The sequence below is a fragment of the Lithohypha guttulata genome (genome assembly GCF_036872675.1).
Source record: "Lithohypha guttulata strain CCFEE 5908 chromosome Unknown scaffold_6, whole genome shotgun sequence".
NCBI lineage: Eukaryota > Fungi > Ascomycota > Eurotiomycetes > Chaetothyriales > Trichomeriaceae > Lithohypha > Lithohypha guttulata.
The window spans coordinates 189337-215963 of record NW_027042755.1 but is presented as its reverse complement, the minus strand read 5'-3'; the positions used below and the strand labels follow the sequence as shown (position 1 = coordinate 215963).

The window sequence follows — 26627 nt, the reverse complement described above, 5'->3', positions numbered from 1 at the left end:
CTTGGAGCGCCCAAAACACAAAGGGCCTACGTCATCTACCAATGAAGACGATACAAGGACATGAAGAGCAGGCTTTACCTTGCTTCAGACTTCCAATCTCAGGCGATCGCACCACTTCGTCTCTAGGAAATGGCTGAAATCGAAGAGCAGCGCCTCGCTAACCTCAGAAATAAGGAGAAACTGCTAGCTGAATTAAACCTCAACTCGAGAGTGATCAAGTCAGCCAAAGCACAGACAGTAAAGCGCGAGGATGGCTTGATCACTAAAAAGCGCAAGATTGAGGTTCCTGCCGTACCTACCAGGTCATCAACTAGACTGCAGCAGGCCAGTGAGAGGCCTTCTTACAAGGAGGAGCCAGACGATGAAAGTCGGCCTGGTAGGACGAAAAACAGGTCAAAAGCACCTGCCAAGGTCGATGTTGTGGTCGAAGAAGTCCAGCTACAGCCTGCTCCAGATGTCGACACCATTCGAGACAACTGGTCAAAGTGGGAGGCTGTAGGGCCGCCGCCGACTCGCGATGAGGTTGGCACTTTTCATTTTGAGGACTATCTGTTGTTTCTACCAAATAAGTCCCCAGACGAAATGATGCGAGAAGGCTGCTTCGGTGGCTCTTACTGGCGCCCTTTAAAATCGCGCAGACTGGGCATTCTCATAGAAGAAGACTGGAGGGAACTACCAGCTGCCTGGATTCAAGGTCTGGAAGTGGAGAGATACTTGACTGACCCAGACTACAATGCTGATGTGAACAAATACAAAGTCGCGTGCGGGCAGAGTATCGAAGAATGGGAGGCAAGTGGGTGGATCATGCACGAATACGACGTGCGAGGCTGGTTCCAATGGTACTGTCGCTTCTTCCAAGGTCGTCGATGCCCAGACGATGATCGACAAGTGTCGAGATGGAGGAAGTGTGTAGGTCCGACAGGCCGATGGAAGCGCATGTTATTGAAAGCCTATCTCAAACAGGGTGTCCATGATGTCTTTGACGACGGCGAGGACGAGGATACAAAGGAGGTCAGTCCTGTCATGCATCAGACCTGCCACCACTGGGCATACGAGATAAAACAGCACGACTTGGACGAAGCATGGGCGTGAGACATGGGGCAGGAAATACTCCCCGCGCTGCTTGGCAAGTGCGACCCTCACGCACCCGACCATCTGGATATACTTCAATAATTCGTCCTATAGTTTCTGCAACTTGACAAGGATATTCTGACAATCATATGAAAACTGTCCGAGTAATGGACATGCTCAATATTCAGCAAGTCTTGCATATGCTCCTCTGGTTTGATATCTCCTTCCATGCCATTCTTGTTCGGACGCCTTCTTGGCTCGTTGTTCGCCTCATCTTCGCGTATCGTTCCAGCAGTGGTACCTGCAGGTATGGAGGAGCTTCCAAGGTCGATCCATGCAGAAGCGACGAAACTAACGAGAGCCCCAGAGCACACCCGCAACGCGCCCCAATCAAGTCCTGCTGGTCTCTTTGTTAGCGTGGATTTTCACACTTTGGCAGGCATGTGCTCGCTGAATACGGTGACTCGTTGATTGGTCTATTACCTCATGCTTTCCCATTACGGACATGCGACGCCAAACAGTCTCAGCTAGTAAAGAGCGACAGCGCATTCCTGATTACAGACAATTGTTGTCGAGTCAAGCACTCACAGAAGACGACAAGGATCTCGGACTAAATCGTGGTAATGATGGGCCCATCTTTTGACGATGTCCCTGCATCAGCTGCGCCAAACAAGCAGGTCGCAGCTTCGTACGCCTACGCTGATCACGACCGAAGCACTTCTCCCATCAGGTCCGATCGCAACAACAACCGCACAAGTGCTTCCGTCGCCTCCCCTCCACGCGCCAACCAAGACAATTGGTGGCAGGACGACGAGATGAATGGTCATTACACCCATGACTCAAATACCGATCTCCCTCGCCTCCAAGCACGAGGCCACCTCGATGCCAGCGAAGAAGACTCGTACAGACCAATATCCGCTGACGATGACCCAAATTCCTATGATCTCGTCGGTCCTGGTGAGATGGAGGAAGCCCAGAGAAAGACGTGGAATCTAGAGAAGCAATCTCAGGCCCTGTTCTCGAAAGAACATCTACAGGTCATCTTTGGTGACCCGAGTCACCTCCTCAAATTTACCTCTTTCTTGGGCTTGCATAGACCTCAGTCCGTTCCTATACTTGTGCACTATCTCGATTCGCTAAAGGCACTACGAGCACTGCATTACGCCAACGCCATTTTGGAGGGCTTAGACGAGGTTCCAGGCTTGGACTTCACAAAAGGTGCTGTCGATACAACCGTCAATGCCGCCTTGATGAAAAGAGCCAACGATGCCTTTGACTATCTCGTTCGAGAAGAACTACCTGCATACGTCACCTTTGAGTACATCCGTGTGGTCAGTGCGAGTATTACTGCCCGCATCACCGGCATGCTGGCTCCACATCTAAGAGAGGCAAGCGAGGGTCTGGCTGAAGTCTTTTGTCTCACTGACCCAAGCCGTCCGGACAATCCTATTGTCTTTGCATCTGAAGGTATGGACCTGGCCTGAGATATTTGCGCCAATGCTAATGTCTTGCAGAATTCAATCGCACTACTCAGTATGGCATGAATTATATTCTGGGTCGTAATTGCCGTTTCTTGCAAGGCCCTTTCACTAATCCTCTTTCTGTACGTCGTCTGAGAGACGCCGTCGTCGCCGGTAGGCAACACCAGGAGGTCTTCCTAAACTATCGTCGAGACGGTTCACCCTTTATGAATCTGCTCATGACCGCTCCTTTGTGCGATTCCAGGGGCTCCATCCGCTATTACATTGGTGCACAAGTTGACGTCTCTGGTTTAGTAAAAGACTGTGCAGAAATGGAATCCTTAGCTCGCCTGATGGATATGCAAGCCAATGGCGAGCCGATCTTAGATCATCAGAAACCCAATCCAGAAAAGAATGATGAGCTTCGAGAACTGAGTGAAATGCTGAATCAGAACGAGCTCACCACCATCCATAGGTTCGGTGGACGTATGCATAAAGAAAATGACTACCAGGATGCAGATGATGCCATGGGAGGCTCGACAGTATCCACCCAAGGTCGACTTCTTATCAAAGATCCCAATGCCTTAACACCTCCGTTTGACTTCAACGACCGCTTCCTTCAACATGAGCACATTACTAGCCGCGGCTCAGCAGCAGGTTCAACCACATCAGAAATCTCTCCTTCTCTTAGCGCAACAATATCTGGCCGCTTAAGTGGCATCTATAGCCACTATCTACTGATCCGTCCCTATCCCTCCCTCAGAATTCTCTTTGCCTCACCGTCTCTCCGCATTCCCGGCATCCTCCAGTCACCATTCATGAACAAAATCGGTGGTTCCAACCGTGTTCGCGAAGAGCTCACAGCTGCCCTCGCCGACGGTCGCGGCGTAACTGCCAAAGTCCGCTGGATCAGTAAACACGACGACGACGGACGAAACAAATGGATCCACTGCACCCCTCTAGTAGGTGTAAACGGCCAAATCGGCGTCTGGATGGTCATCATTGTCGACGACGAAAGACACCGTATCCAAAGAGAGCGCGGAGGCGGCCCAGCCGCAACAGGTGGACGAGTCGCCCCTCCCGTCGCAGCAGATCTACGAGGACGAGCCACACCTGACCGCCATAATCCCGCTGACCCTACCAAGACGGGACAGCAGGGATCAACCACGAGTCAACGAGTCGCACTCAATAGCAGAGGTATGCCCGTCAATCAGCGGTATGGCTACAGCGCAGGCGAAAGACCGATGAATTTACCTGACGGAAGCAGAGCTCCTAGCATGGATGGAGTGGGTAGTGGCAGCGTGCAGAGTTTCAGAATATAGTTTATTATGATGATATGCACGACATGGGGTGTTTGGGAAGGACTTGATTCAGGTACAGACTGGTTGGTGGTGTATGTGCATACATATGTGCTTGGTAGTATTGTCATATATTTCCAATTTTCTTGTATAGCACAAACAAAAGTAGTATCTAATTATTTGATCGAGGATATATTCCGAGGTGGTTTATTGAAGGATTTGTTGAAAGACACAAATTTCTCCTTGCACTTGTTCTCCAATTCTGTACTACATGGTATTGGATTGGATGGTTTTTTTACGCGCCGTCTTATCTCTTTTTGACCTATGACACGCCTACTATCGAAGCAAGGTTCAAGAAGAAAACAGGAGCGAAGCATCGCTTGGAGTGCATGTAACTTTGGCAGATATTATTCTGCTTCTCAGTCCACAGTCCGAAGAACCACTGTATAATTTCCACCTGGCAGATCAGATAGAGTCACCACTTTCGTCCCTGCCTCATCGCTCTGCATCTGTCTCTTAGCCATCTTCTGGCTAGTCATACCACTTTCCGCCTCCAGATTCATCACCGTTAGACTTGCCAACGTGCCGCTGTAGCTTAACCTGAGCGTGCCCGAGGTGTTCGTCGGCGTACTAAACGTGACATTCAAGCCTCCACCCTGTAGCGCTGTCGTTTGTGTCGAGAAGCTGCCTAGGTTCGTCTGAAACCCGGCCTCAATATTACTCAATCCACCGAGCTGCGGCTCAATCAGCCAGGTCTTGCCTGCTGCGGACGTGACTTGAAGTCCTGCACCGTAGAATGTCAGCGTTGAAGTCGGACCAGTTGCCCAGCCGTGGGCATGAGAGATTCTCGGATCATTGGCGTATGGTGCGTAGTGCAGGTCGCCGTTGGTCGAGTAGCCTTCGATGAAAGTCGAGTTCGTCATGCGAGGGTCGTCGAGCATGAAGCCCCACATGAGTTTGGTTAGATTGACGGCTGCAGCTGGTCGTCCAGCGCGGTAATGTGCTTGGAGTTCGAAGCCGCTGACGAAGGGGGACACTGTTTCGCCTGCTTCGGGTGCTGGTGCTCCGTATGGACCCCATCTTGCTTGGAGGGCTTCTGAGATGTTTCTTGCACGTTCACTGTTTAGTGTGAGGTTGCTGATGATAGCCCAAGCATTTCCGTCTTGAGGGTGTAAATCGGTGAGAGGCTGAGTATCGTTGTCACGGTAAAGATTTAGTTTAGGATCCCACAACTGATTGTTAGCTGCTGATTTGATGCCTTCTGCAAGTGCTGGCCATGATTGTACAAACATTGAGGTGTCGCCCAAAAGGTTAGCGAGGTTGGTGCCTAGATTGAGCACGAAGTAGAGGATAGCATTTGCCTCGATGTTGTGGCCTCCCATACCAAATCGAAGCCAATCAGCAGGGGTAGTGACATTTGCCATGCCACTGTCGTCGATAAAGGATAATGAGAAGTTGAGGGCCGACTTAAAAGTGTTCCAATTTTGTCTCAAATAGGTCTCGTTACCTGTGAACAGATAGTAGTCGTTTATGTCTGTTAAGCTGTGTAGATGATATGTGAAAGACCAAATAGGAAGTATTATACCAAATGGTCGACCAGCATAGGGGAGTGCTCCCGAGGCGTTCTGCAGAACGAGAAGCGAATCCAGCGAGTCTCGCAGCATCTCCATATCATAGGATGAGACAAAGATACCTGGTTGAGAAATAAGAATGTCTCCAGGCCAAACAAGACGGTCTCGCTTGGCACCATCTACAAGCACTGCCGAGCCGTTGGAGATTGTCGTGTTACTATACCATGGCAGAGGTGTGGTCACAACACTCGAGCTGTTGACAACGCCGAGATAGATAAGGCTGTTACCTGTTGTCGGATCGATTGTGCAAAGCTCGTTTGTGTAGGCCCCTGCATACCAGATTCTGTTTATTTGCTCATCTTCACAATGGAAATAGCCGGTTTGGATACCCTGTGCGAGCTGTTCCTCCGAGTAATGAGGTATAGCCGTGTAATAGACGGTCAAATCGGAAAGGGTGACGTTGCCTGTTGTGTTGTGGTAGACATTAAGATAACGGAAACCGCCTCGCTGAAACTGCTTCTGGGCAGTATAGGAACTGCCTGATGAGACTTGCCACCACAAAGCGGCATCAATACCAGCATCTGCTGTAGCGTCACAACCTTCAGGGTTGATCCAGATACTCGATTCAGTGAAGGAGATCCCAATATAGGCTCCAGAGGTAGTTACCTCTGATACATTGAAAGAGACCAAACCGCCGACATTTTTGCCAAAGTCGTATGTAACAGCTGATTGGCCAACGAAGACAGCATTTGCATTTCCTCCCACTAGGCTTTGAGCATTTTGTACAGTACCATTGATACTATATACAGAAGCTGGACGTAACGTTCTAGATTTAGGTGTCAGAACATATTGGCTGTAGGGCACGTGGGCTGAAGCCGCACATGCGAATGCAAGAAGGCGTATTGACTTCATGTTTCTTTCGGTGCGAGCTTAGGAGAGCTCTGATCACCAATTGCTGAGAATATGCTTTTATGTATCAAGAGCTTCGAGTTTAGGTCGCCAATTGTCAATGACGCTTTTCGGTGCAGTAAGGCCCGAACCTAGGATCGGCACTGGAATTGTGGGGAGTCTGGAGCCGGTACATGCAGGCACGGCAGGGTTAAGATGTTGCATCTGATGGGTCTCTATTAACTAGTAATATGATTGACCTTCGAGCATCAAGGCTTTGCACAGATGCCGGTACTTGAGTTGAACATGCTACCGACAGAGCTAACAGGGAGGCCCTGGTAGAAGCACCACGATGACCTCGTTTGCATCGTCATCAACATGAGGATGTTACGAAGTGTATAGAGAGCTAAATCGTGCCACGCTGCAAACAACAAGCACGGGCAAGAGCTCCGTTCGTGTGGGCCATGTACAATGTCCTTCCAGTGGTTCGAAATTCTGCCGCCTGCCGACGTTATAGCGGTCCTGTTAGATCAACGTTGCAGAGGCTCGGTTCGAAATGATGTGGCTAGTGCACAGATCAAAAGTATAGCGTTGAAACTTGCCATCATGTAGAAAGGCGCTGCTTTCGTGATACTGTCGAAGAGTGCGCCACCAACTTTCGTCAGCAGCAGAATTCCTGCGCCTCCGTAGAAAGAGTAAACACCAGCTATCGAACCTTTGAGCTCGGCAAGACTTGGTGCGGCCTTGGACGAGGAGACGGATTCACCTAGAAGTGGTGCAGCTTCAGTGTCTGTTGATCTTTCGTTAGTACTGCTATTTGGATTCGGAGCGTTGGTAGTGGTCTGCTTTAGTACACCGTTGGAAAGGATACTAAGACTTGAGACTATCGCACCAATCTGACTGATGCCGATGAGGCAGACGGAGACGAATGCCACGGCGCGAGCAGACTTATTGTCGTCGTGTGCGTCAAAGAAAGCCGCAAACACGGGGTAGCCGACAATACCAGCAACAGCAGCAACCATCAAGGGAATTGTCTTGTTAGTAAGTCGGGATGCCCAATAGCCAAATAGTGGCGCACACAAGAGAGCAATAAGTTGTGACACGCCAGTTAGCTCAGCAGCCACGACGTATGCTCTGGGACATCGTCGCTTGACGTCAGGTAATCCAGACGGTCTGTCCAGTGCTTTCTGAGGCTCGCATAGATCAGAGGATAGGAAGACGGCATTGACCAACAAGGGTATGAAGAGAGAAATTCCGACCGAAGATGCCCGTGCCACAAATCCACCCACATAACCAATGAATATGTCTCTTCGTGTGAAGCTAGCTAGAAATGCTTGGCGAATCGAAGCAGCCAGAGAGGAAGCAGTCTCTCGGATTGAAGGTTTTGGCTGATCACGCTTAGATCCTGGTCGAAGAGTAGCCCAGCCTTTATCTTTCTCACTCTGGAGCCCACGGAGGCCAAGCAAGGAGACAAGAAAGAGCAGCAATGCGACAGCCGCAACGACATAGTAGCTGTACTGGAGGGCACGAGCTGGATCGACTCCAGCCTTCTGAAAACGAGCTGGCAAAGGAAGGAAGACACTCAAAGCAATTAGTGCCCCACAGCCAGTCGCCATACCGACAAAGCCAGCGATTTTCGACGCGTGGTCAGGTTGCTGTGTCGGCTGCGATGCTGAGTTTGGTTCGGCCCGAACTGTAAGGTAATTTGACGGTGTTATTGTGAGCTCGGATGCGACGGACGGGGTATGGGCATGGCCATTTCTTGACTGCTGTCGACGCGGCAAAGGTGGTTTCTTTCCGGTCTCCTCGACAAAGGACATGCTCGGCAATATAGCTGTGACCATAGTCGAGATGTTGGCACTAGCAAGGCTGAAAAAGAGCCGTCCAAGAAGTAAATCGGGATAGACATTTTTGGCCTGGACGAATGCGAAGAGTGCTACACCGATGAGTATGTAGCCTAAGCAGCAGACCCAGCGGACCCCGATTCGATCGGAAAGGAGGCCCCAAATTGGACAAGCGACCAGAGCGACAAGCTCGTCAGCAAATCCCAGGTTGCCTACAGCATCACCGACGCCGTCGTGTTTACCAATGAGATCAGTGATGACGAACGATACCGATGAATTGAGGAAGACGAGAAAGGCAATAGAGAAAGGACAAACGCCAAGTAGATAAGTAGCCACTTGTGTTCGAGAAGCTGTGAACATAGCCATGGCGTGAAAGAGCAGGTACTACCACAAGCGACGAGAGGTTGAGCTGGTCAGTCGTCGATTCATCAAGACAGGGAATTTGCGACTTACATTCTGCAGTGTACTTTCACTCGTGCGAGGTCGAGTGCTTGATGATGATCACGATCACTCGCAATACTTTCCACCTTCAGAATCACCGCCGGAATTTAGGCCATGATGACGGCTAAACAGCGGCGTCACACCTGATCGCTTCGGTCGAGTCGCATCGAAGTTTCAATCATGTTTGGACCGTTTGAGCAGTTTGCTGGCAGTTCACAGCAGTTTGTTTTGGCCATGGCTTCCTACCCCGACGACATCCAGTTCGCAGGCCTAGTCGAAGCTGCAACTGCTGCTGCTGATGCGCATCAAGTCGACCTAGGCAAGAGGAAGAGAGGAGAAGAGAATGCCTACACTCCAGTGTCAGCCAACGCTGGCGTTTTCGTGGATCAACCCAAAGCTTCAACGTTGATCAATTCTGCCGCAGTTTTATTCCGCGAACCGTCCGAGAAGAGTAAGAAATATAGCCGGCCACCTCTCGGCAAGGTCTTCACCTCCTTGGAACTTAGTCCTGAGACGTTTCTGCAACTACAGAATGCGGCTAAAGATTACATGCTCAGTGAGGAGCACCCTGAACGGAAAGATGTAGTAGGCCATAAGAAGCAGAGCGGTAACAACGATAACGCCAAGCTGAAACTCTATCAATGTGTCGAAGGCTTCCTGCAACAGGACAACAATGGCGAGAACTACTTCGGCCACGCTTCCGGCGTCAACGAACCCGATGCCCCTCCTCGAACATTCTTCTGGCCAGAAGACCGTAATAGAATCATCAAGCTACTAATGCCATTGTTACGCAAAATGGTCACAAACGAGAGGCAACGCGTCTATGCTGCCGAGACCAGAAAGGGTGACTCAAGAAAGGTGGATAACAAGACTCAGCGAGTGCGGTCGGCGAAGCAAGAAGAAGCTGAAGACCTAGAAGACCACATTGTACCAGAAATCGATCCGTCTCTGCAACCTGACTTCCACACAAATGGTGTAGACTTGTCAGTCGAGGCCGAAACAGGGAATTCTCCTGATTTGAATGGAGGTACTAGTGCACTAACAATCCGGGTGAATATAATATCAAGGGAAAACGGCGCCAGCAGACGTATCATGCCTGAACTCGTGGTATCTCCTGAAGACGCTGGCTCCCTTGAACAGTTCGTCGACACTTTACGAAAGAACATTGATGTTCTGAGTGGTCACATCGAGGTCAAAGCACTACTGCCTTCAGGCCTGACACCGTTGAGTAGTGAGGATGATTGGATTGTCTCGCAGATGACGGTCATGGCAGAGGTCTGGATGAATGGTCAACTTATGATTGTAGTTGAGGTTTAAAACTCGCAGGACGATGAAAGCGTGGAATGTATGGCCTGGGCGGGTCTGGAACGCTGAAATTTTATCGGCGTGACGAGCCATCGCACATAACTGTGGCTTGAGGTTTACTGCACTACCCGTGAATAATAGCTTTGGGACAACCGGATACTGTCTCTCCAGGTTCATGCTTTCGCTACGCTCTGTGTTAGTAGTGGATGGCTTGTCCCGTCCCCACAAGTCGTCACGTCTTAGTCACCTCTGTACGCCGAATCCCTTCTCCGTCTACAACACAAAGGACAGCAGCCGCATTTCTTCGAACCTCAAGAGGGTGCTGACGCGACGCAGAGATAATTCTCAAGTGCCTATGCCCGCAAAGAGGTCATCGCCCAATAGGTACTCATCGAACAGCAAATCCCAGCCCCGTGGTGAAGAGAACAAATTCAGACCTGGAAAGTCCCATTCGAAGACAAACTCGTCTGGAATAAAGGTGTCGAGCTCCGCCGATTGTACTTGATCTCGAGAACTATATTTCTCAATGCCGAGCAGGAGAAGTCTCAAATAGATCTTACTGGCGCCGTGACCCGAATATTGCTCGGCCCGCTGGCATAATGTCCTTCCTTTTTGTAGCAGGTCGTGATCTCCGGTCTCCGGCAGTAAGATGGTGAACTTGAGTAGCAGGAGAAACGAGAAGGCGCATTTCGCCCATACGAAATCCATAGCGTATCTGAAATTATCTATGTACTCGGGTTGAGCCACGAGAATATCGAGGTGTTCTTGGAGGGCTTCTTTAGCCATACGCAGGACTTCCTTCTGTTCTGGCGACATGATGTCGATGTTGTGAATGCCGGTAGCACGAATAGCTCTGAGTGCAGCCATCGCATCAGCCCAGTGTTTTTGCACCATCAAATTCGTAACCAATAACGGTAGTTCGGAGCCCGATAGAGGCGAGCTCTCCATGATTCTGAGCCAATCCTGTGACCAGACATCGAGGTCGACCCTTGCATCTTGCACAGCTTGCAGAATGCCTTCCTGATTGTTCAGGAGATTTTCATTGATCTTAGCACGAAGGTGATTCAATTCGACTTGGGAAAATAGCCGGGAATCCAAAGTGGCTGAGAATGGTCTGTTCAACAATACGCGGCAGCGACGGACGCCTTTTAGTTTGAGGCCCAGCAGGCTCCCAGCATCGACTTGAAGAATTTTCTCAAGAACGAGGAGGCCGAACCACGTTCTTGCTCGTTTCATCAGAACAAAGGACTCGGGGATATCAGCACCCCTGAAGGAAAGACTAACAAGGTGATCAAATGCATCGTCGAGATGGAGCTCCAAAGCCATGCGGGTTGCAATAGCCAGAATTAGTGACCTTTCAGGTAGCCAGCAAGCCATGACTAAAAGCGCCTGCACTGTTTCGAGTGCACGCGCCTGAGGGCTTAATATGACAATAGTAAGCCATCTTTTCAACCGCATCTGCAAGAAGCGATCGTCGACTGATGAAAGACGAAGAGAAAGCCTGTTGTGACTTTCTTCTTGGTTTCACCAGCCGTGTTTGCTGCTGACCATGAATAGATAAGAGGCGTGATTCCAGGGTACACAGATATCAGATAGTATCCGCACAGAGATACGCCTCTCGTGCTTGCGCTGCGAGGCAAGAACAGGAGCATCACACAACCAGCGATTGGTGGTAGTGATAAAAAGGCTAGTACAGGCCCCTTCATTTTGAGCTTAGTTGCGACCCAAGCTCCACCCATTGTGGCCACCAATTGAACAGCACCGAACGGTATATTGAACAAGATGGCTTGAAACGAAGTATAGTTGAAGGATTTTACAATTAATGGACCAAAGGTGCTGATTCCGCCGGAAGGAACACTAATTGAAAACATCATTGCTAATAGTTGTTAGCTCAGACACTCGTAACCGTGTTCTGGTGGACGCTGGTGGGTTTTCTCGAGAGCACCTACCTGACCATCCCCAAGTTTTGTAGTCCAGGATCGCTTCGCGGACGTGCTGCCAGTTCCATTTGTTATTTTCCACGCCTTGCTGGTTGTCGCGCAAACGTTCAACTGCAACCAGTCGATCATCGCTTGTGAAGAAGCGAGCTGTCATAGGTGAGTCGGGTAGGAAGAAGTATACGACAAAGGCGTATGCCACAGTGATCAGCTTATTACCACATCAGCTTAGCCTCAACTCTATGTCTTAGACTTACTCCAAAGAACAGGAAAATGATCTGGTACTCCTTAAGGACAGGCGACTTAATATGACCAATGCCATAGGTCAACAAGGAGCCTATTCTTTATTAGTGCTGAAGTGTCTCTTAGGTTTCGTGTTAGTCACATACCAAGCATGTTTGTGATGCCATTCATGGCATACTGTCGACTCCGTCAGCTCTTCCTACTCGGACGATAAACAACAAATGATCTCACCCAAGCACCCAGTCTGATTGGTTGCTCTCTTCTCCTCCACCACATCTGTGTGAGTGCAATGAAAGCTGGCGCTACACCAGCTTCGAACAGGCCCAGGAACAGCCTTGCTGTCAGAAGTCCTCCGAAATTGTGCGCTGCGGTCATACAAGTCAAGGAAATTCCCCAGCACAAAGTGGTAACTGCGACAGAACCTATGAGCATAGGGAGCGATAGTTAAATGGGTCGAGAACATACCTGCCATGAATTTTCCCAGTGGGAATTTGACCAATATGTAAGCCAGTGCCGGCTGAGCCACTAATTGGGCGACATATACAATTGCGCCTAACCAGCTGTACTGCCTTCCGACTGCATATGGTCAGTCTGAAGAGTGGACGTCGAAACCTCTTGTTTTGCACGTTACCTAGACCGGTATCTTGTACCAGACCGAAGACAGAAGCATAGGCCAGTGTCGCCTGACATCGTTCAGTTGATGTTCGATCACAGATTCGCAGTACATACCTTGTCCAGAGCTTGCAGGAAGTAGATGGCTAGGATGACTGGCAGAATGCGAGTGTCAATCTTCTTCAGTACCCTCTTGTCGTTCTCGTGCGTCAAGGCTATTGTATGCCCGGACGCCTTGATCACAGCCGCGACTCTGTCGTCCTCCAGTCCGAGCACAGGCTGGATAGTCTTGCCTTCCTCGACATGATCAATCCTGTCGTCGGCCATTTTCGAGGTATCATGAAAAGTCGTTGCCATGGTGAGCTGCTGATGGGCTAGGTATGACCACAGTTTGTACTCGAGGAGGATTGATGTGATCTTATTCTTCTCCAGCAATTGGCATGTCGGTCCACGCACTCAAGATCTAAGAGTGGCACTGCCGACATAACATCAAGTTCTCCGCGCTCCACATACTAGCGAAATGTGGTCGACACGGGGTATGCATGGAAAAAGTGGAGCTTCTAACCTCCAAACTGCGGAACTGCCTACCCAGCCAGCGATCGAAACAGCAAAGCGGGTCTTGGCCTGGGATCGGAGAAGCAGACTTCCGTCCGCTCTCTCGACGCGCAGCCAATCACAGTAAAGGAAGATTACCTCCAAGCCTGATCTTGATCGGTTGAAACTTGTCAACTCCGATACCTTGTTCGGACCCGGTTCAGGAATCCCGAATGTGACCAGGAGTGCTCGGCCATGGTAGCAATCGGCAATTTATCCGACTGCAGCCTTGGTCTTTCAGGTTTCAGCATGTTGATCGGTGTTGAGACCGTCAACGATCGAAAGTGACCACATGTCTTCGAAACATATGAGTTTCCGTGAGAGTATCTCTTCGACCTTGGATTCAAGCAAGTTCCGCCCAAGATGCCTCAATCAGAGCAGGTTCCAGGTCGGTATCAGGCACTCGAGCAACCAACCAAACCCGGTAGTCTCTCATTGAAGACAGTGGGCGAAGATGTCGATTTCGAGTTTCAATTCCAAGTTATCAGACCAAACACCTTCAGAGTGGCTTACACGTCAGAAACACATCCACTACCACCACATCCTTCTGTGCCACGACTTGAGCCTGAGATCTCCAAATCCGAGGTACAAACCACAAGCACGGACAGCTCTTATATAATCGAGATTGGCGACATTGTAGCTTCCGTTGACTGGAAAGATGCACCGATTTTGTCGTTGAAATGGCGTGGATCGGAGGAGGAATTGCATTCTGACCTTCCTTATCGTTCATATGCTGTGGATGGACCAGGTATTGCACATCACACACGACACGACAGAAATGCGTTACATGTCGGCCTCGGCGAGGTTGCGGCGCCAATGGATTTAACAGCACGAAGCTTCAAGGTAGATGCTACGGATTGCTTTGGGTATGAAGCCTACCTCACGAATCCAATGTACAAGCACATGCCATACCTTGTCAAAGCAACACCCAAAGGTTGTGTGGCGCTGATTTCGAGCTCATACTCAAGAGCATCTTGGTCGGTTGGTGGTGAGATAGATGGACTTTGGGGTCATTACAAAGTCTACAGACAGGATTACGGCGGCCTTGAGGAGTATCTTCTGGTCGGCAGAACCTTGAAGGACATCCTCAAAAGCTATGCAGAACTGATCGGCTTTCCTCTGCTAGCGCCACGCTGGGCCTATGGTTACCTAAGTGGCGGCTACAAATATACGATGGGAGACGATCCGCCAGCTTACCAGCAACTCTTGGATTCGCAGACAAGCTCAAGGAGCACGACATCCCATGTTCGGGCCATCAGATGAGCTCAGGCTATTCGATAGCCGAACACGTCCCAAAAGTGCGAAACGTATTCACGTGGAACAATCATCGATTTCCCGACCCTGAAGGCTTCGCGAAGAGATACAACTCCCTAGGCATAAGGTTGCTGACCAACATCAAACCATTCGTACTCGCATCACATCCGAACTACAACGATTTGGATTCTGCCAAAGGTCTGTTCACTGATCCAAAGACAAACAAGACTGCACAGGTGAGGCTATGGAGCGCTGGAGGTGGTGAAAGTGACGTAGGCAGTCATCTCGATTTCACTTCACCAGCAACCTATAGCTGGTGGCGGGAAGGTGTGCACAAACTTCGGAAGCAAGGTATTTCTGCAATGTGGAATGACAACAACGAATATGTGATACCTCAAGACAAGTGGCAGATGTCTCTGAAGACAACTAACAACATTGGTGTCAAGAACGAGATCGGTCTTTGGGGCAGAGCTATGCAGACTGAGCTGATGGGCCGTGCATCTTACGAAGGTTTGTTGCAAGCCGAGCCGAATGTTCGTCCGTTTGTCTTGACTAGAAGTGCTGGCATTGGCACGCTCAGGTACTGCTGTAGCTCTTGGGCGGGCGATAATACGACATCTTGGGAATCTATGAAAGGTGCTAATGCGCTATCTCTCACTGCCGGGTTAAGCCTCATGCATCAGTACGGACATGATATCGGTGGTTTTGAAGGACCACAACCTTCGCCTGAGCTTCTACTGAGATGGATTCAGCTTGGCATATATGGATCAAGATTTGCTATCAACTGCTTCAAGACGTCGCCGCAAGACAATACGAACGGAGAGGTGATTGAGCCATGGATGTATCCCGAAATCACTCCTCTGGTCCGTAAAGCAATCAAGAGAAGATATGAGATCATGCCATACATCTATTCTCTTGGGTTAGAGAGCCATCTCGAGGCTTCACCTCCTCAGCGCTGGATAGGCTGGGGCTACGAAAGTGATCCAGAAGTCTGGACAAAGCAACTCAAGCGTGGAGAAGAGCAGTATTGGTTTGGTGATTCGCTACTTGTTGGCGGAGTGTACGAACCAGGTGTTTCAGAAGCGAAGATGTACCTGCCTCGAAAGACAGGTCCTGATTTCGACTTTGGCTATGTCAACCTGAATTCACCTTATCAGTATTTCGCACCCGGCCAATGGGTCACAGTCACGTCACCATGGCAAGACCATATCCCAGTCTTTGCGAAGATCGGCGGAGCTGTCCAGGTTGGCAAAAGTGTGCAAACACGCATGCCCGCAGACGTTGATCCAGCTTACAAGAGTTCGGAGGAAGATGACTATCGTGGCATTGAGATCTTTCCTCCCAAGAGCAGTTCACATGGTATCTCGTTCTCGAACTCATGGTATGAAGACGATGGTCTATCTTTGAAGCCAGATATCTTGAAGTTCACCATCGAGTATAGTTCCAGAGAGGAAGAAATTGCGTTTGGGCTGAGCTCAAGAGCAGGTGACAGGTTCGTGCCGGGTTGGAAGTCAGTTGTGATCATTCTGCCACATGGTGACAAGCGCCGTGTTGTATCCATGAAGGGAGAGCAAGTGGACAAGCTCGAGGATGACGAGGTTGGTCGTTGCAGGTTTCAGTTTTCGAAGATGACAGTAGAACCTGTGGAGCCAGTGGTTAATGGCTACCACTGAACAAGAACTTGAGTGTCTGTCTGTCTTGAGATTGCCAGTTGTTTCGAAAGTCTTCCACCATCACACTCTCATCGAACTTCGTAGCCACCACACAGGCTTGCAACTGCGAGAAAGCTATTGCTAGAGACTGTGTGGTATGCTTGATTGCACACCCGATGACTTAATGCACTCCGTCATTCGAGGTTGGTGGCCAATTGATCTTGTGGACCATCAGCCCTTTGCAATTGCAGCAATACGTGTTGTACACGAATTGAGGGTCTTAGCTCCTCCATCTCAAGCTTGTGCAAACTCCACCTCCGGCATTTCTTCGTGCATGTCCAGGTATTTCTGCTCTTACGACTTCTGTTCAGTCGTGTTTTTGTATCGGCTCTTGGCCCTACATAATCGCTATCAGAGTCCAGCCATTTCAATTCCAATCTACATCGTGGTCTGTGCTTGTAGGAACCTCGCGCCCGGGTATATATCCCTGTACACAATTGCCTCCACCTCGCGCATTGATCTGCTATAGTTCTGTTGTCAAATAAAGAGGATCGGAGCAGCAGCTGTTATGACGGAAATGAGGTGCGTCTTTAGCGCCTATTTAAATATCGATTAGGGGAGGAAGGATGTGGAGAGCCTTGCTGGTAAAGAGGACGTCAAGAAATATCCTGACTGCTTTGCCTCTAGGATCACAGTGAGGAGGCTTAGTCACTTCCTCTTATATCGCCGTGGTTGCCGCTCATCGACCGGGTTGGTTGACCTGTATTGTTTTGCAATGATACGCAGTGGTTTTCATACTTGTGAAAGCCACACGTAGGCATCGTCTGACTTTCGTCCAAGGGCGAGCTGTTGCATCTTGCCAGGTTGACCAATCGTATTTCTGTCGTCACTAGGTATTGGTAGGTCGTCAGTGTCCACGGTAGACTTTGTTTTCGTACTAATGGAGGACGCATTGGACGTCTCTCGTGACACAGATGCACTGCTGGTGGGTGACAGAGAAGGAATGCCATACTCACTGCTGTGTGGCATGTGTTGACTTCGTTTTGAGAAGATATCGTCATCGAGCACCATGCTTGGTGTTAAGGATTTACGCTTTTCCGTCTTGCCCCTGGTAGGCAAGGTCGTCGTGCTTTGACTGTGTAAGCCATTGCCATACCCTTGGACAAGTATTTCACAGTGCAAAGCAGGCACTGGAGGTTCTTCTGATGTCGTTGTAGAGCGTCTACTAAGCAGGCGTTTGAGGGAAGTTACACGACGCATGGACGATGATCGTGAAAGAGAGCTCAAAGGGTTTGCTGGCATTGTGAGGCGACGTTCTTTGGCCCTCGAGTCGAGATTGGTAGTTGATAGATTTGTATGGATATAGTCGATGTCAGGTACGATCTCTTGGGGTGATGCCTGTGCCGGATCCTGTGTTAACGCCTCCAACATCCACGGAAGCCTTACTGGAACATGACAGCATAAAGAATAAGTTAGTCCTTCTTTGCTGCGTACGTGCTCCGGCACTGCCATAATCGAGATCAAGGTCTGCAGGATGGCGTAAACCAACAAGAAACGGGTCTTGCGACCGTCGACCCATGGAACCTGCTCAAGACAGTCCATGACTGAGTTGCATTCAAATTCAGAGTACATTCTTACTAATTGACAGTCCATCAGAAATAGATCTCGATTCGAAGCATCGATCAAGGCTTGTTTTCTTTGTGTCTGTTTGTTCTCCTTGTCGATTTTCTTCTGCGTGACGGGATTCCAGGACTTTCGTCTGCTAAGAGTTGTCGGGGGTTTCAATGAATCTGTTGGTTCTTGCGGAAGCTGTGGTAATGGCCGGGGTAGTGTTTTGAAGCCGTGTCTGTTGTCGAAGCATTCAATGTTTTGGAGAACGCAGATACCGCCTGCGTTTGAGACTTGAGCTTCAGCGGAAGAGGAGGACTCAGGGTCAACGAGGTGGTGATAAAGGTTACGAAAATCGGTGTATAGCACAGCATAAATTTTGTAGCGAGCAGCTTCGGAGCTGAATCCCGCGGGTGGCCAGAAGCCATATCGATCGATATAGAAGGCGTGCAAGAACGATCGGAAGCGGTCAAAGTGGTCTCGTGCCACTTCAGACAATCCCAGAAAATTGCCGGACAGATCATCGCCGAAGAAAGTCTCGATAGATACGCTTGCCCGGGCAATTCTGACATCCATTTCAATTCGCGACTCGAGGATCAAGGATTTGGTGATGGGACTGAGAGAGTGGTACTCGAGCGAAGAGTGAATGTCTCGGTGACTCATTCCGACAGTATGAACGAATGCATCGATCCACATATCCTCCAAGCGCAAGTTTTCTGCCAGAAGCAGAGCCGCCATGGCGTGGTCCTCACATTCAAAAAAGTCCAAGTACTTTTGAGAGGAGGCAAATTCCAGGAGCTCTTTCTTGTTTTGTATGCCGTCAGAACAAGGTCGATATTCGTCGAGCCTTTCTTTCAGAGCCACGAGAGATGTACCCAACGAACGTCCTGCTAGAGGAACATTGTATAGCCAAGCAAACACGTTCCTCGTGGTCAGGAAATGGTCGAACGCCATGTCCAAATCTGTACCGTAGGGGGCAGGAATATATAGCTCCGCTATTATGGCGTGCTTGTCACAGCCAGGACAAGATTTCAATAAGCATTTTGTAGTCGTCTGGAAAGAAGCTGGACGGGTGATGGCTTGAGTGAGTAAGGACTGGAACCCACGTGTTTCGAGGACTTTGGCGTGCACTCGAAAGGCTGGACCTCTGCTTGACTGCCCTGGATGGCGCAGATAGACGAGCAGATCGCCAGTGGGGAAGAATAATTCAGGTTCCTGGGACGCGTTAGACGAGTCTCGCAAGCAGTATCAGAGGTAGTATACATGGAACAAATTGAACCAGTCTGTCGTTATTCTGGATCGGCCATTCCAGCGTCTCAGGCCAGCAGAGCGTATATCGTCCTTGGTGACGCGACCATGGACTCGTCTCTGCAAGCTACCTGTCCTTCCAGCTTCTGAAAAGTTGTCGTTCCTGGATTTCATGTCGCAAGGGATGCCAGTGCAGGCTAGGTTAATGCCGCATGCTGTGATATCGGAGGTTAACGCTCCAGACTTTAGGTAAGCAAGAGGTGGACGTGCTGGGGTGGAACAGGCTCGTGGCAGGTGCGTAGGGAGGTCGCTTCCTCTGTTCAGAATATAAGAGCGCAGGGGGCAGGAGCGAGCAGAGATACGCAACAAGTTCAGCGAAGAACGTCGACGCCACAGTTTTTAGTACATATCTGCTTGGATGGGCAGGTCTGTTCAGCTGTAGCAAAGCAACTTGAATGCGTTGAGATCCTATCACATCTACGATCTAGGCGCATAGCGACAAGGCCTGGGGAAGGACGATAAGCTTCCGTCATTTACCTAGCCGATCCACTGAAATCGCAATTCCCGGCACTGGCCATGAGATCAGTGCTACCGGAGTCTTTGCAGATCCACTCTTCGTGTTGTCTCCACGTACTCGAGTAGCTCCAAGCTTGAAAGTCCGATGGCTGATTCATGCCTGGGCTTCTTCAGAGTCACTATCAAGTACGTTTTTCTTGCAACAAATCTTCCGGCTTGACATCATGCGAATACAAGTGCAACGAAGCAGAACTGTCGAGCTCCCGTTTCCAGCCATAATGATCACGAAAATTGTCAAGACTGTGCAAATGAAGCACGAATCCAGAAGAGTCAGATCTCGAGTTGGTAAAAGCGTCGTAACCAAAGATGCTTGGTTCACAGTGAACATCCTTGAACCAAACCCCGCAAGACTCGTATTGCTGCATGTGTTGGACATTGATCGTCCCTGTTACTTGTCTGGTACATAGAAGCATTGTTATCTTTACTTGCACGTGAAGCTTGCCTGTTTGGGATCCTGTCGAGCACCTGCACCAAGACTAATACCTCAGGTTCAGTAAGGTTGTCTCTCGGTGAACAGCCAGCCACGTCCCAGCCAAGAAAAGTGTCGAGGGCACGCCCACAATTTTGCTGTGTTAACCCCGACACTTTTGCTGACCGGGACGTGCCAAAATACTATTGAGTCTAACCTTGAACACGACAGCTGCAAATCAGAGCACTATCAATTCTGTGTGTCACGGTGGATGTGCAGCTTCAGACAATGCGCGATTGAGTCGACTCATCATCAGTCGAATATCAGACCAGGTTATGGCCTCGAGCTTGTAAAGAATGTAGCACGAAACGGTATATCGGTACCTTGTCAACACCGACGTGTGCAACCCTGCATTCGACCCGATCGGATCTCAATAACCTTGCGAACCTGGCACGAAAAGATGTGGTGACGACCACGCGGAATCCCAGCTGGAACTGCCATTTCCGGTATGGGCTCCTCAAAATGGAGAACGCCCCAGACAGCATCACTATTATGCAGCACCCTGGAGCTGTGTCATCGCAAACAGATCGATGGCAGGCTTGTGTCAAGCTCACACACGGGAACGATTTCCTTGCCTTGAGTTTGATTCCTGTTCAATGACATAGAAAGATCGACTTCGTCGGTAACGACTACTTGCTGGTCCTCTTTACTCAACCACCCCTGGTGACAACTCATTTTCGTGCGTCTTGTCTGGAGGCCACATCCTGATAACTTTTCAGCCGCTCGATTGTAGCTGTCGGAAACTCATCCTCGTGCGCACTAGGCAACGACCAAATGTGAAACAGTCGTTGCTACTGAAGGTAAGAAGACAGCGGGCACCAGACACCACTGAAGGTTCAGACAGGTCATTGAGCAAGGTCATCGAGTCAAACAACGTCGCGAATCATGGCACCAAGACACCCTTTGACAAGATGACGGTCTCTGACATCGGGTGGCCTTCTGAACCCGCAAGAGTACATCCTAGAGAATAAGTACAAGTATTCTTCAGAACTTCTGCCCAATTGTGAACTTCTGGATAAGCTCGGTTATCGTTGTGCCAGAATCCTCGTTATCATTTCGCCCTCTGAGTCCGTATCGAGGAGTGTGACTATACTTCGTTGTTAGGTCTGCGACCCTGGAACCTCAGAGGCCCTTAAGCTCTCTCGTTAGTGCAAATGCATTCTGCTTCAAGTGCCACGAGAAATGGACTGCACCGGGTGTTGTCGTTACGGGTAGATGACAACCTCGCTCGGATATCAACTTTCGTGTCTGAGGGAGTTAGAAATAGCCGTCGGTCGCTAAATCAGCATCGAAGGTGTTTGGTGTTGGTTCATAGAGGGCATCGTTCAGAGAGAGTATCGATCTCTTGTACCTTAGCAAGCAGTGCCTTGGGTTCCATTGATGTTTTTGTACCTGCCAACCAGCTATGCTTGAGCTGGATACTTGGCTATCAGTACCGGACGTGACGTCGTTTTTATTAGTTGACTACTTCACACCGTGCCAGCGATTGTTCGTCGATGACTTGTCTTTGAACGAAGTCACCACTCCGACTAACCGGCATGCTCCTCGTTTAAAAAATCCAAAGTCGTGCTGACTCAGTCTTGATCTTTTATTGACCGGATGAAGACTTCTCCGCATAAGTAATTCCCGACTCGGGTGTGAAGTTGACGCACCAACCCCAACTCACTTCTGAAATATCAGGCCAATGACCATCTGGTCTCTATTGCTTTTGCACATTGTCTGAATACCTGGAGAACGCTGTCGATCTTGGCCTTGCTATCGTATTTCCTTCTCAGTTCTCTACTAGTCTCTCCTCCATCAGCTCTGCAGCATGTCATACATTCCGTCGCTCACGCTGCCCGAAGCGATATTCAATAGCCCTGCCCTTTCGATACTCCTCCCGGTAACGCTCGGTCTCGGCCAAGGTCTGTTGTCTCAGCCAGGCGGTAACAAATTGAAGTCAATATCCGACGCACCCAACCCCGAACGAAAAACCTTCCGCAAAGACGTTCAGCGCAAGTATGCAGCTTTGAAGCAGCCACCACTGAGGCCACCACCCTATTTATTTGGCCCCGTGTGGACGATACTCTTCGCCGGCATGGGATATGCTTCGTACTCTGCTTATACAAACGGCATGGCCAGCCTGAACCCAAGAGTAGTAGAAGACACAAGACGAGGCGCAACACTATACACCATCCAGCTAGCTCTCAATCAGCTCTTTATGCCACTCTTCTTCGGGCTCGGAAGACCAGTTGAAGCTCTGGTCGATATCGTGGCACTCACAGGAACCGTGGGATACCTAACTTATATCTGGAATCGAGTCGACAAGACAGCAACATACTGTCTCGTTCCGTATCTTGCTTGGCTGGGATTTGCAACGTATCTGACAGTAGGGACAGGATATTTGAACGGATGGTCCTTTGACAGGATTGAAGAAGAGACGGATGTCAAGAAAGACAGATGAATACATCGTGTATTTTCCAGATTTGTCTGCGGGCGTGCTGCCCACGTGCCTTTTACCTCGTGTTACCTATGTCGAACGAAGAGTGTTCAGGTCATGGTTCAGTGGTGGACATAGTCGTGGTCCAACGAGACCACCGTATGTATACTGTCTGGACTTGGTTGCAGGATTGAAGCTCAGATGTCGCAGTCAGATGCAAGCACAGCGATGTCCAGAGATATGTATATTTGGACACGTTGCAAATACTACGAGGAAGACCGAAGCTGAAGGATCCATCGAAGTATTGTGTTCTGTCTAGGTCTCATGCACGACCTTGATCGCACTTGCCTTAACTTAACTACTCAATATTGTGGGAAGGGAGACACTGCCATACACCGGGAGAGAGTCATCGGTCGAATACACTATGCATTTCAGAGTATCCCCCGATACCAGCAATGTTTTCTATATACCCTGTGAGAACCCTGTATCTATGCTTCACAGCTGCGTTTCAAACCCACAAACATTTCATGCATGAGATCGTGATCAACAAGCAACCAAGACGACTCCACATTTTCCCACTCGTCTAAACCATTCAGCAAATGTCGTCAAGCAATAAACCTCATGATCACAACAATTACCAGCGTGGTAATCTCGAATAAACTGTATAGACTCCTAACTGAGAACGAGCAAAAAGTGGGGTATCAATCACAATATGATCTCAACATGGACACGCTGAAATCAAGCCGTACTACTTTTCCAGCAACGAATTACAGCATTAAGGAATCAATGCATAATCCTGAATAGCTCAGAGCATGATTCCACCAACACCGACAACAGAAGGACTCGACTGGTAGTGGTGTAGTTGTGGTGGGGGCGGATGTATCGAGGACAATGTTGGCAAATCACTGTCAGACTGCCAGTGAGCCTGCTTGTGCTCGTCAAGAGCACTTAGCCAGGTATTGCCAAATTTCAGACGCAGTTCCTCGACCTTGAGTTTGTAGTCGTGCTCCTCAGCTGCGTCACTATCGATTGTGTCGGGGTATGGTGATGGTAATGGTAAAGCCGGTTCGGTCAGATGTGTCGTTGTTTGCGACGTTAGGGCTGGGTGTATTTCCATGGTTGTCCCTGCAGTATCAAGAATAGATTGCCGTACTGACGTAGACTCGTTCTCAGAAAGATCAACGATGCGACGCCTTTGACTTCTTTTAGGTCTTGTCGATGCACTCGAAGATGTTCGCTGTATTGTGTTGTTTAATAACCTCTTATTAACATCCACCACGGTTGTTGTATCAGGCGTCTCCTGGACAAGGACAACCTTTGCTTCTGGGACCTCCTCCCTGTGGAGAATATGTTGTTTGACACTTGAAGCCCGCTCTATCAGCTGCTTGCGCTCGGTGTAAGTGGCAGGCTGCTCATCGATGACCACATCATCGACAAATCCTGGAACTTTTCGGAAGTGACTTAGTATGCGAACGCGGTAGTCAGGAAAAGCCTTGGTTAATGGGTTGTACTTAATCCACAATCTCTTGAACTTAGACATCTGGGTAAGGCGAGCAGCTTCATCTGGGTCGGAAATTTTATTGTCCTGAACGTTTAGATTTTCCAGGGAGAGCAATTGCTCGATACCTGACAGGGACTGTAGTCGATTGGACTTCAACTTTAGTGTGACAAGACCTGGCAGAGGGTGAGCTGTAAGGTTCCTCAAAGACTCGAGCATGCAATTAGACAAGTCCAGTGACACGAGCCGTGACAAGGTCGATAGACTTTCGGGTATTTCTGTAAAGAGGTTCGAGGACAAATTAAACGACCTTAGCGATGGTGCGATAGCCTGAATACTTCGTGGCGGTAGCGATGTGATACCATTATCAGCCAAAGACAAGTAGACGAGCCTCTGCCACTTTGAGGCAGGCAAAACATTCGGATTAGGTTTGCCTACTCCATCAGAACGAGAAGGTGTGGTTGTGTGGTCGCCCGAGCCACCTGAACCGGATCGCTTGACTTTGTAGGAATATGTTCGATTGTGACGGTAGGAGGTTGCAGGTCGCATGGGTGTCGGCCGTTTGGGAGAAGTGCCTTCAACAAAGGTCTGACTCCTATTCTTCAACTTCAGTGGAGGTGATCCGGTCACGTACTCGCCTTTCTTGTCATTGACCTGTGGCGAGGTGCCCGGGCTATTTTGTTGCGGCGAACCTGGATCTGAGTGGGAACCAGCATATTCTGTTTGAGGGGTCGATGGCATCGACCATGAGGGTGTTGACGGTGTACCTTGCCAACGATTCGACCTTCGTCTACGCTTCTCGGCATCGTCAAGCACAATGTTCTCGAGAAGATCAAGTGGATCGTCAAGATTTCCTCGTTTGATTGTGAGTAGGCAAAGTTGTTCCGCCAAACGATCCCAGCCATGAAAGCTTCGAAAATCAAGATCAATAATTTCCAGCTGTTGGACGTTCTTGAAGGCAAACAGAGGAACGGCAGTGTCAAAGGGAAACTGTTCGTAACCCTTGATTAGCGGGGTTCGATGGTCAGGAGTGAGTCGGAGTGAGGGCAGTTTGGTAAATGCACCATAGACATATTTGAGGTCGTGTTCTAGGGCCAAACGTGCTTTTTCACTCTTTGAGCCTGCAGAAAGACCTATACCTGACCACAAAGCGCTCATGTTAGACATGACACTTCGCACACTCGATACAGAGTGGATGGAATCTGCATCACTACGACCTTTGGAGGGATTGTGGCTCTGGAGAAAGGAAACGTAGTTGGCAGGGGACGAATCGTTATGTATGCTTTCAACGCGTACATTCATAGGTCCAATGTCCACATCCAGCTCCTCAATCCGCGAAAGGAGTACAAAAAGATGGTGGGGTGTCAGAGTCAATTGTGCAGACTTCACACTATGAGATTTGAAGTTTAGTCCTGCGAAAGATAGGGCCGCGGCCAGGGCACTGGTTGAGGATGGGTTCGTTGTGCTAGGATTCGGAGGAGAGGCTGGTATAGGCTCACTGCCAGATGGTTTTCGACGTTGGACAGTCAGCTGTAGGCTGTTAGCGAGAGCCTTCTCATGCTGTCTGATATATTGTGCCACTGCCTGCACATGACATTAGCCTTTGTTCGCATACTGCCTCGAGCCTTCAGGCGGCTGGACGATCACATACCCGCACGAAAGGCTGCGCATCCTGAGACTGCAGGGATTCCATCTCCTGTAAGCGTCTGGCAGTACACCGATGGTCCCTCTGAAGGAAACTGATCTGATCGAGGCAACTCGAGAGCAGACCTAGGTCTTCCTTACACTAATACCAAATTATATCACAAGTATACACGGATTGCTTAGCACAATCTTCGAGGACATGGTGAAGGCATCTCTGCCTGCTCAGAAACACACAATACGACCCTCGATGGTTTTGCTAGTCCGTTTGCTCTAAACCCTATCTCTTAAGATCTGAGTGCTTTCTTTGATTTGACCACGTGGGTTGTAGCAAGTTTCTAGTCCTGTCTCTGTTGAGGAAGACGACTCAGCCAAGCTATAGCATTTCTCGTCGTAGGGGAGTGGTAACAAGCACAACCAACACTTCTGAAAGGACCGACTGCTCAAAGGAAGGACAGTGAGATGTGGTAGATGAGAAGATGAAACACCAGTACAATTGTGGAAATTCGACTGTGCTACTGGATTAAGGCAAGAGACTGTACTCGGATGAAATAGAAAGAATGGCGCATAGGTTGATGGGTCGTTTGTTCGAAGAACATGCAATGGAAAGGAGCAGCCAGATGAAGAGTGTGATTGAGCCGCTGCATCTCAATGGCGCCTGCGAACTGCGAGTCAACTGAAGGACACGCTTGAGAAGCAGGTGGGCAGCTTTGTTGTCCACTCATGGCGCTCTGGTGCTGATCGCGACATCCATGACAGGCATGGGGGCAAGGAAGCTAAGCAAGTGCCTGTAACCGATAGGGTCGCTACTTCGAGTTGTAATCTCTCGATGTGTCAGTCATTACAAATAGGACTTCGCGATATACGTGTCTATCAGCGTGTTCTGCTGTGTCATTACTACGAAGATTATTCTGCCACGACTTCCTGCTATGCGAGATTCATCAGAGATGTTCGGCCTCGAAAGAACACCATCCCACCTTCAGTGCATTTCTGTCTCC

The 26627-nt window shown here is 49.5% G+C and overlaps 9 protein-coding genes across 9 annotated transcripts; 4 read left to right on the top strand and 5 right to left on the bottom strand.

The window, feature by feature from the left end:
• Nucleotides 1-129: 129 nt before the first annotated feature.
• LTR64_007506 (uncharacterized protein) lies at nt 130-1092 on the top strand (the record flags this gene model as incomplete). Its single annotated transcript, XM_064901824.1, has 1 exon — nt 130-1092. One exon carries the CDS (start codon nt 130-132, stop codon nt 1090-1092), a length of 963 nt encoding a protein of 320 aa, XP_064751503.1.
• Nucleotides 1093-1694: 602 nt separating this feature from the next.
• On the top strand, nt 1695-3853 carry LTR64_007505 (uncharacterized protein; the record flags this gene model as incomplete). The annotated part of the gene is made up of 2 exons (XM_064901823.1): nt 1695-2538; nt 2586-3853. 2 exons carry the CDS (start codon nt 1695-1697, stop codon nt 3851-3853), a joined length of 2112 nt encoding a protein of 703 aa, XP_064751502.1.
• A 395-nt stretch (nt 3854-4248) lies between these two features.
• On the bottom strand, nt 4249-6312 carry LTR64_007504 (uncharacterized protein; the record flags this gene model as incomplete). The annotated part of the gene is made up of 2 exons (XM_064901822.1): nt 4249-5336; nt 5415-6312. The coding sequence occupies 2 exons, from the start codon at nt 6310-6312 to the stop codon at nt 4249-4251; spliced, it is 1986 nt and encodes a 661-aa protein (XP_064751501.1).
• Nucleotides 6313-6818: 506 nt separating this feature from the next.
• Nucleotides 6819-8498, bottom strand: LTR64_007503 (uncharacterized protein; the record flags this gene model as incomplete). Its single annotated transcript, XM_064901821.1, has 1 exon — nt 6819-8498. The coding sequence occupies one exon, from the start codon at nt 8496-8498 to the stop codon at nt 6819-6821; it is 1680 nt and encodes a 559-aa protein (XP_064751500.1).
• Nucleotides 8499-8753: 255 nt separating this feature from the next.
• Nucleotides 8754-9890, top strand: LTR64_007502 (uncharacterized protein; the record flags this gene model as incomplete). The annotated part of the gene is made up of 2 exons (XM_064901820.1): nt 8754-9556; nt 9641-9890. 2 exons carry the CDS (start codon nt 8754-8756, stop codon nt 9888-9890), a joined length of 1053 nt encoding a protein of 350 aa, XP_064751499.1.
• Nucleotides 9891-10223: 333 nt separating this feature from the next.
• On the bottom strand, nt 10224-13027 carry LTR64_007501 (uncharacterized protein; the record flags this gene model as incomplete). The annotated part of the gene is made up of 8 exons (XM_064901819.1): nt 10224-11356; nt 11828-12026; nt 12073-12152; nt 12205-12235; nt 12290-12468; nt 12524-12634; nt 12690-12741; nt 12788-13027. The coding sequence occupies 8 exons, from the start codon at nt 13025-13027 to the stop codon at nt 10224-10226; spliced, it is 2025 nt and encodes a 674-aa protein (XP_064751498.1).
• Nucleotides 13028-13627: 600 nt separating this feature from the next.
• Nucleotides 13628-16191, top strand: LTR64_007500 (uncharacterized protein; the record flags this gene model as incomplete). The annotated part of the gene is given in 2 exon segments (XM_064901818.1): nt 13628-14509; nt 14524-16191. The coding sequence occupies 2 exon segments, from the start codon at nt 13628-13630 to the stop codon at nt 16189-16191; spliced, it is 2550 nt and encodes an 849-aa protein (XP_064751497.1).
• A 771-nt stretch (nt 16192-16962) lies between these two features.
• LTR64_007499 (uncharacterized protein) lies at nt 16963-18732 on the bottom strand (the record flags this gene model as incomplete). The annotated part of the gene is made up of 3 exons (XM_064901817.1): nt 16963-17580; nt 17665-17754; nt 17809-18732. 3 exons carry the CDS (start codon nt 18730-18732, stop codon nt 16963-16965), a joined length of 1632 nt encoding a protein of 543 aa, XP_064751496.1.
• Nucleotides 18733-23295: 4563 nt separating this feature from the next.
• LTR64_007498 (uncharacterized protein) lies at nt 23296-25681 on the bottom strand (the record flags this gene model as incomplete). The annotated part of the gene is made up of 2 exons (XM_064901816.1): nt 23296-25518; nt 25640-25681. The coding sequence occupies 2 exons, from the start codon at nt 25679-25681 to the stop codon at nt 23296-23298; spliced, it is 2265 nt and encodes a 754-aa protein (XP_064751495.1).
• Nucleotides 25682-26627: the final 946 nt, after the last annotated feature.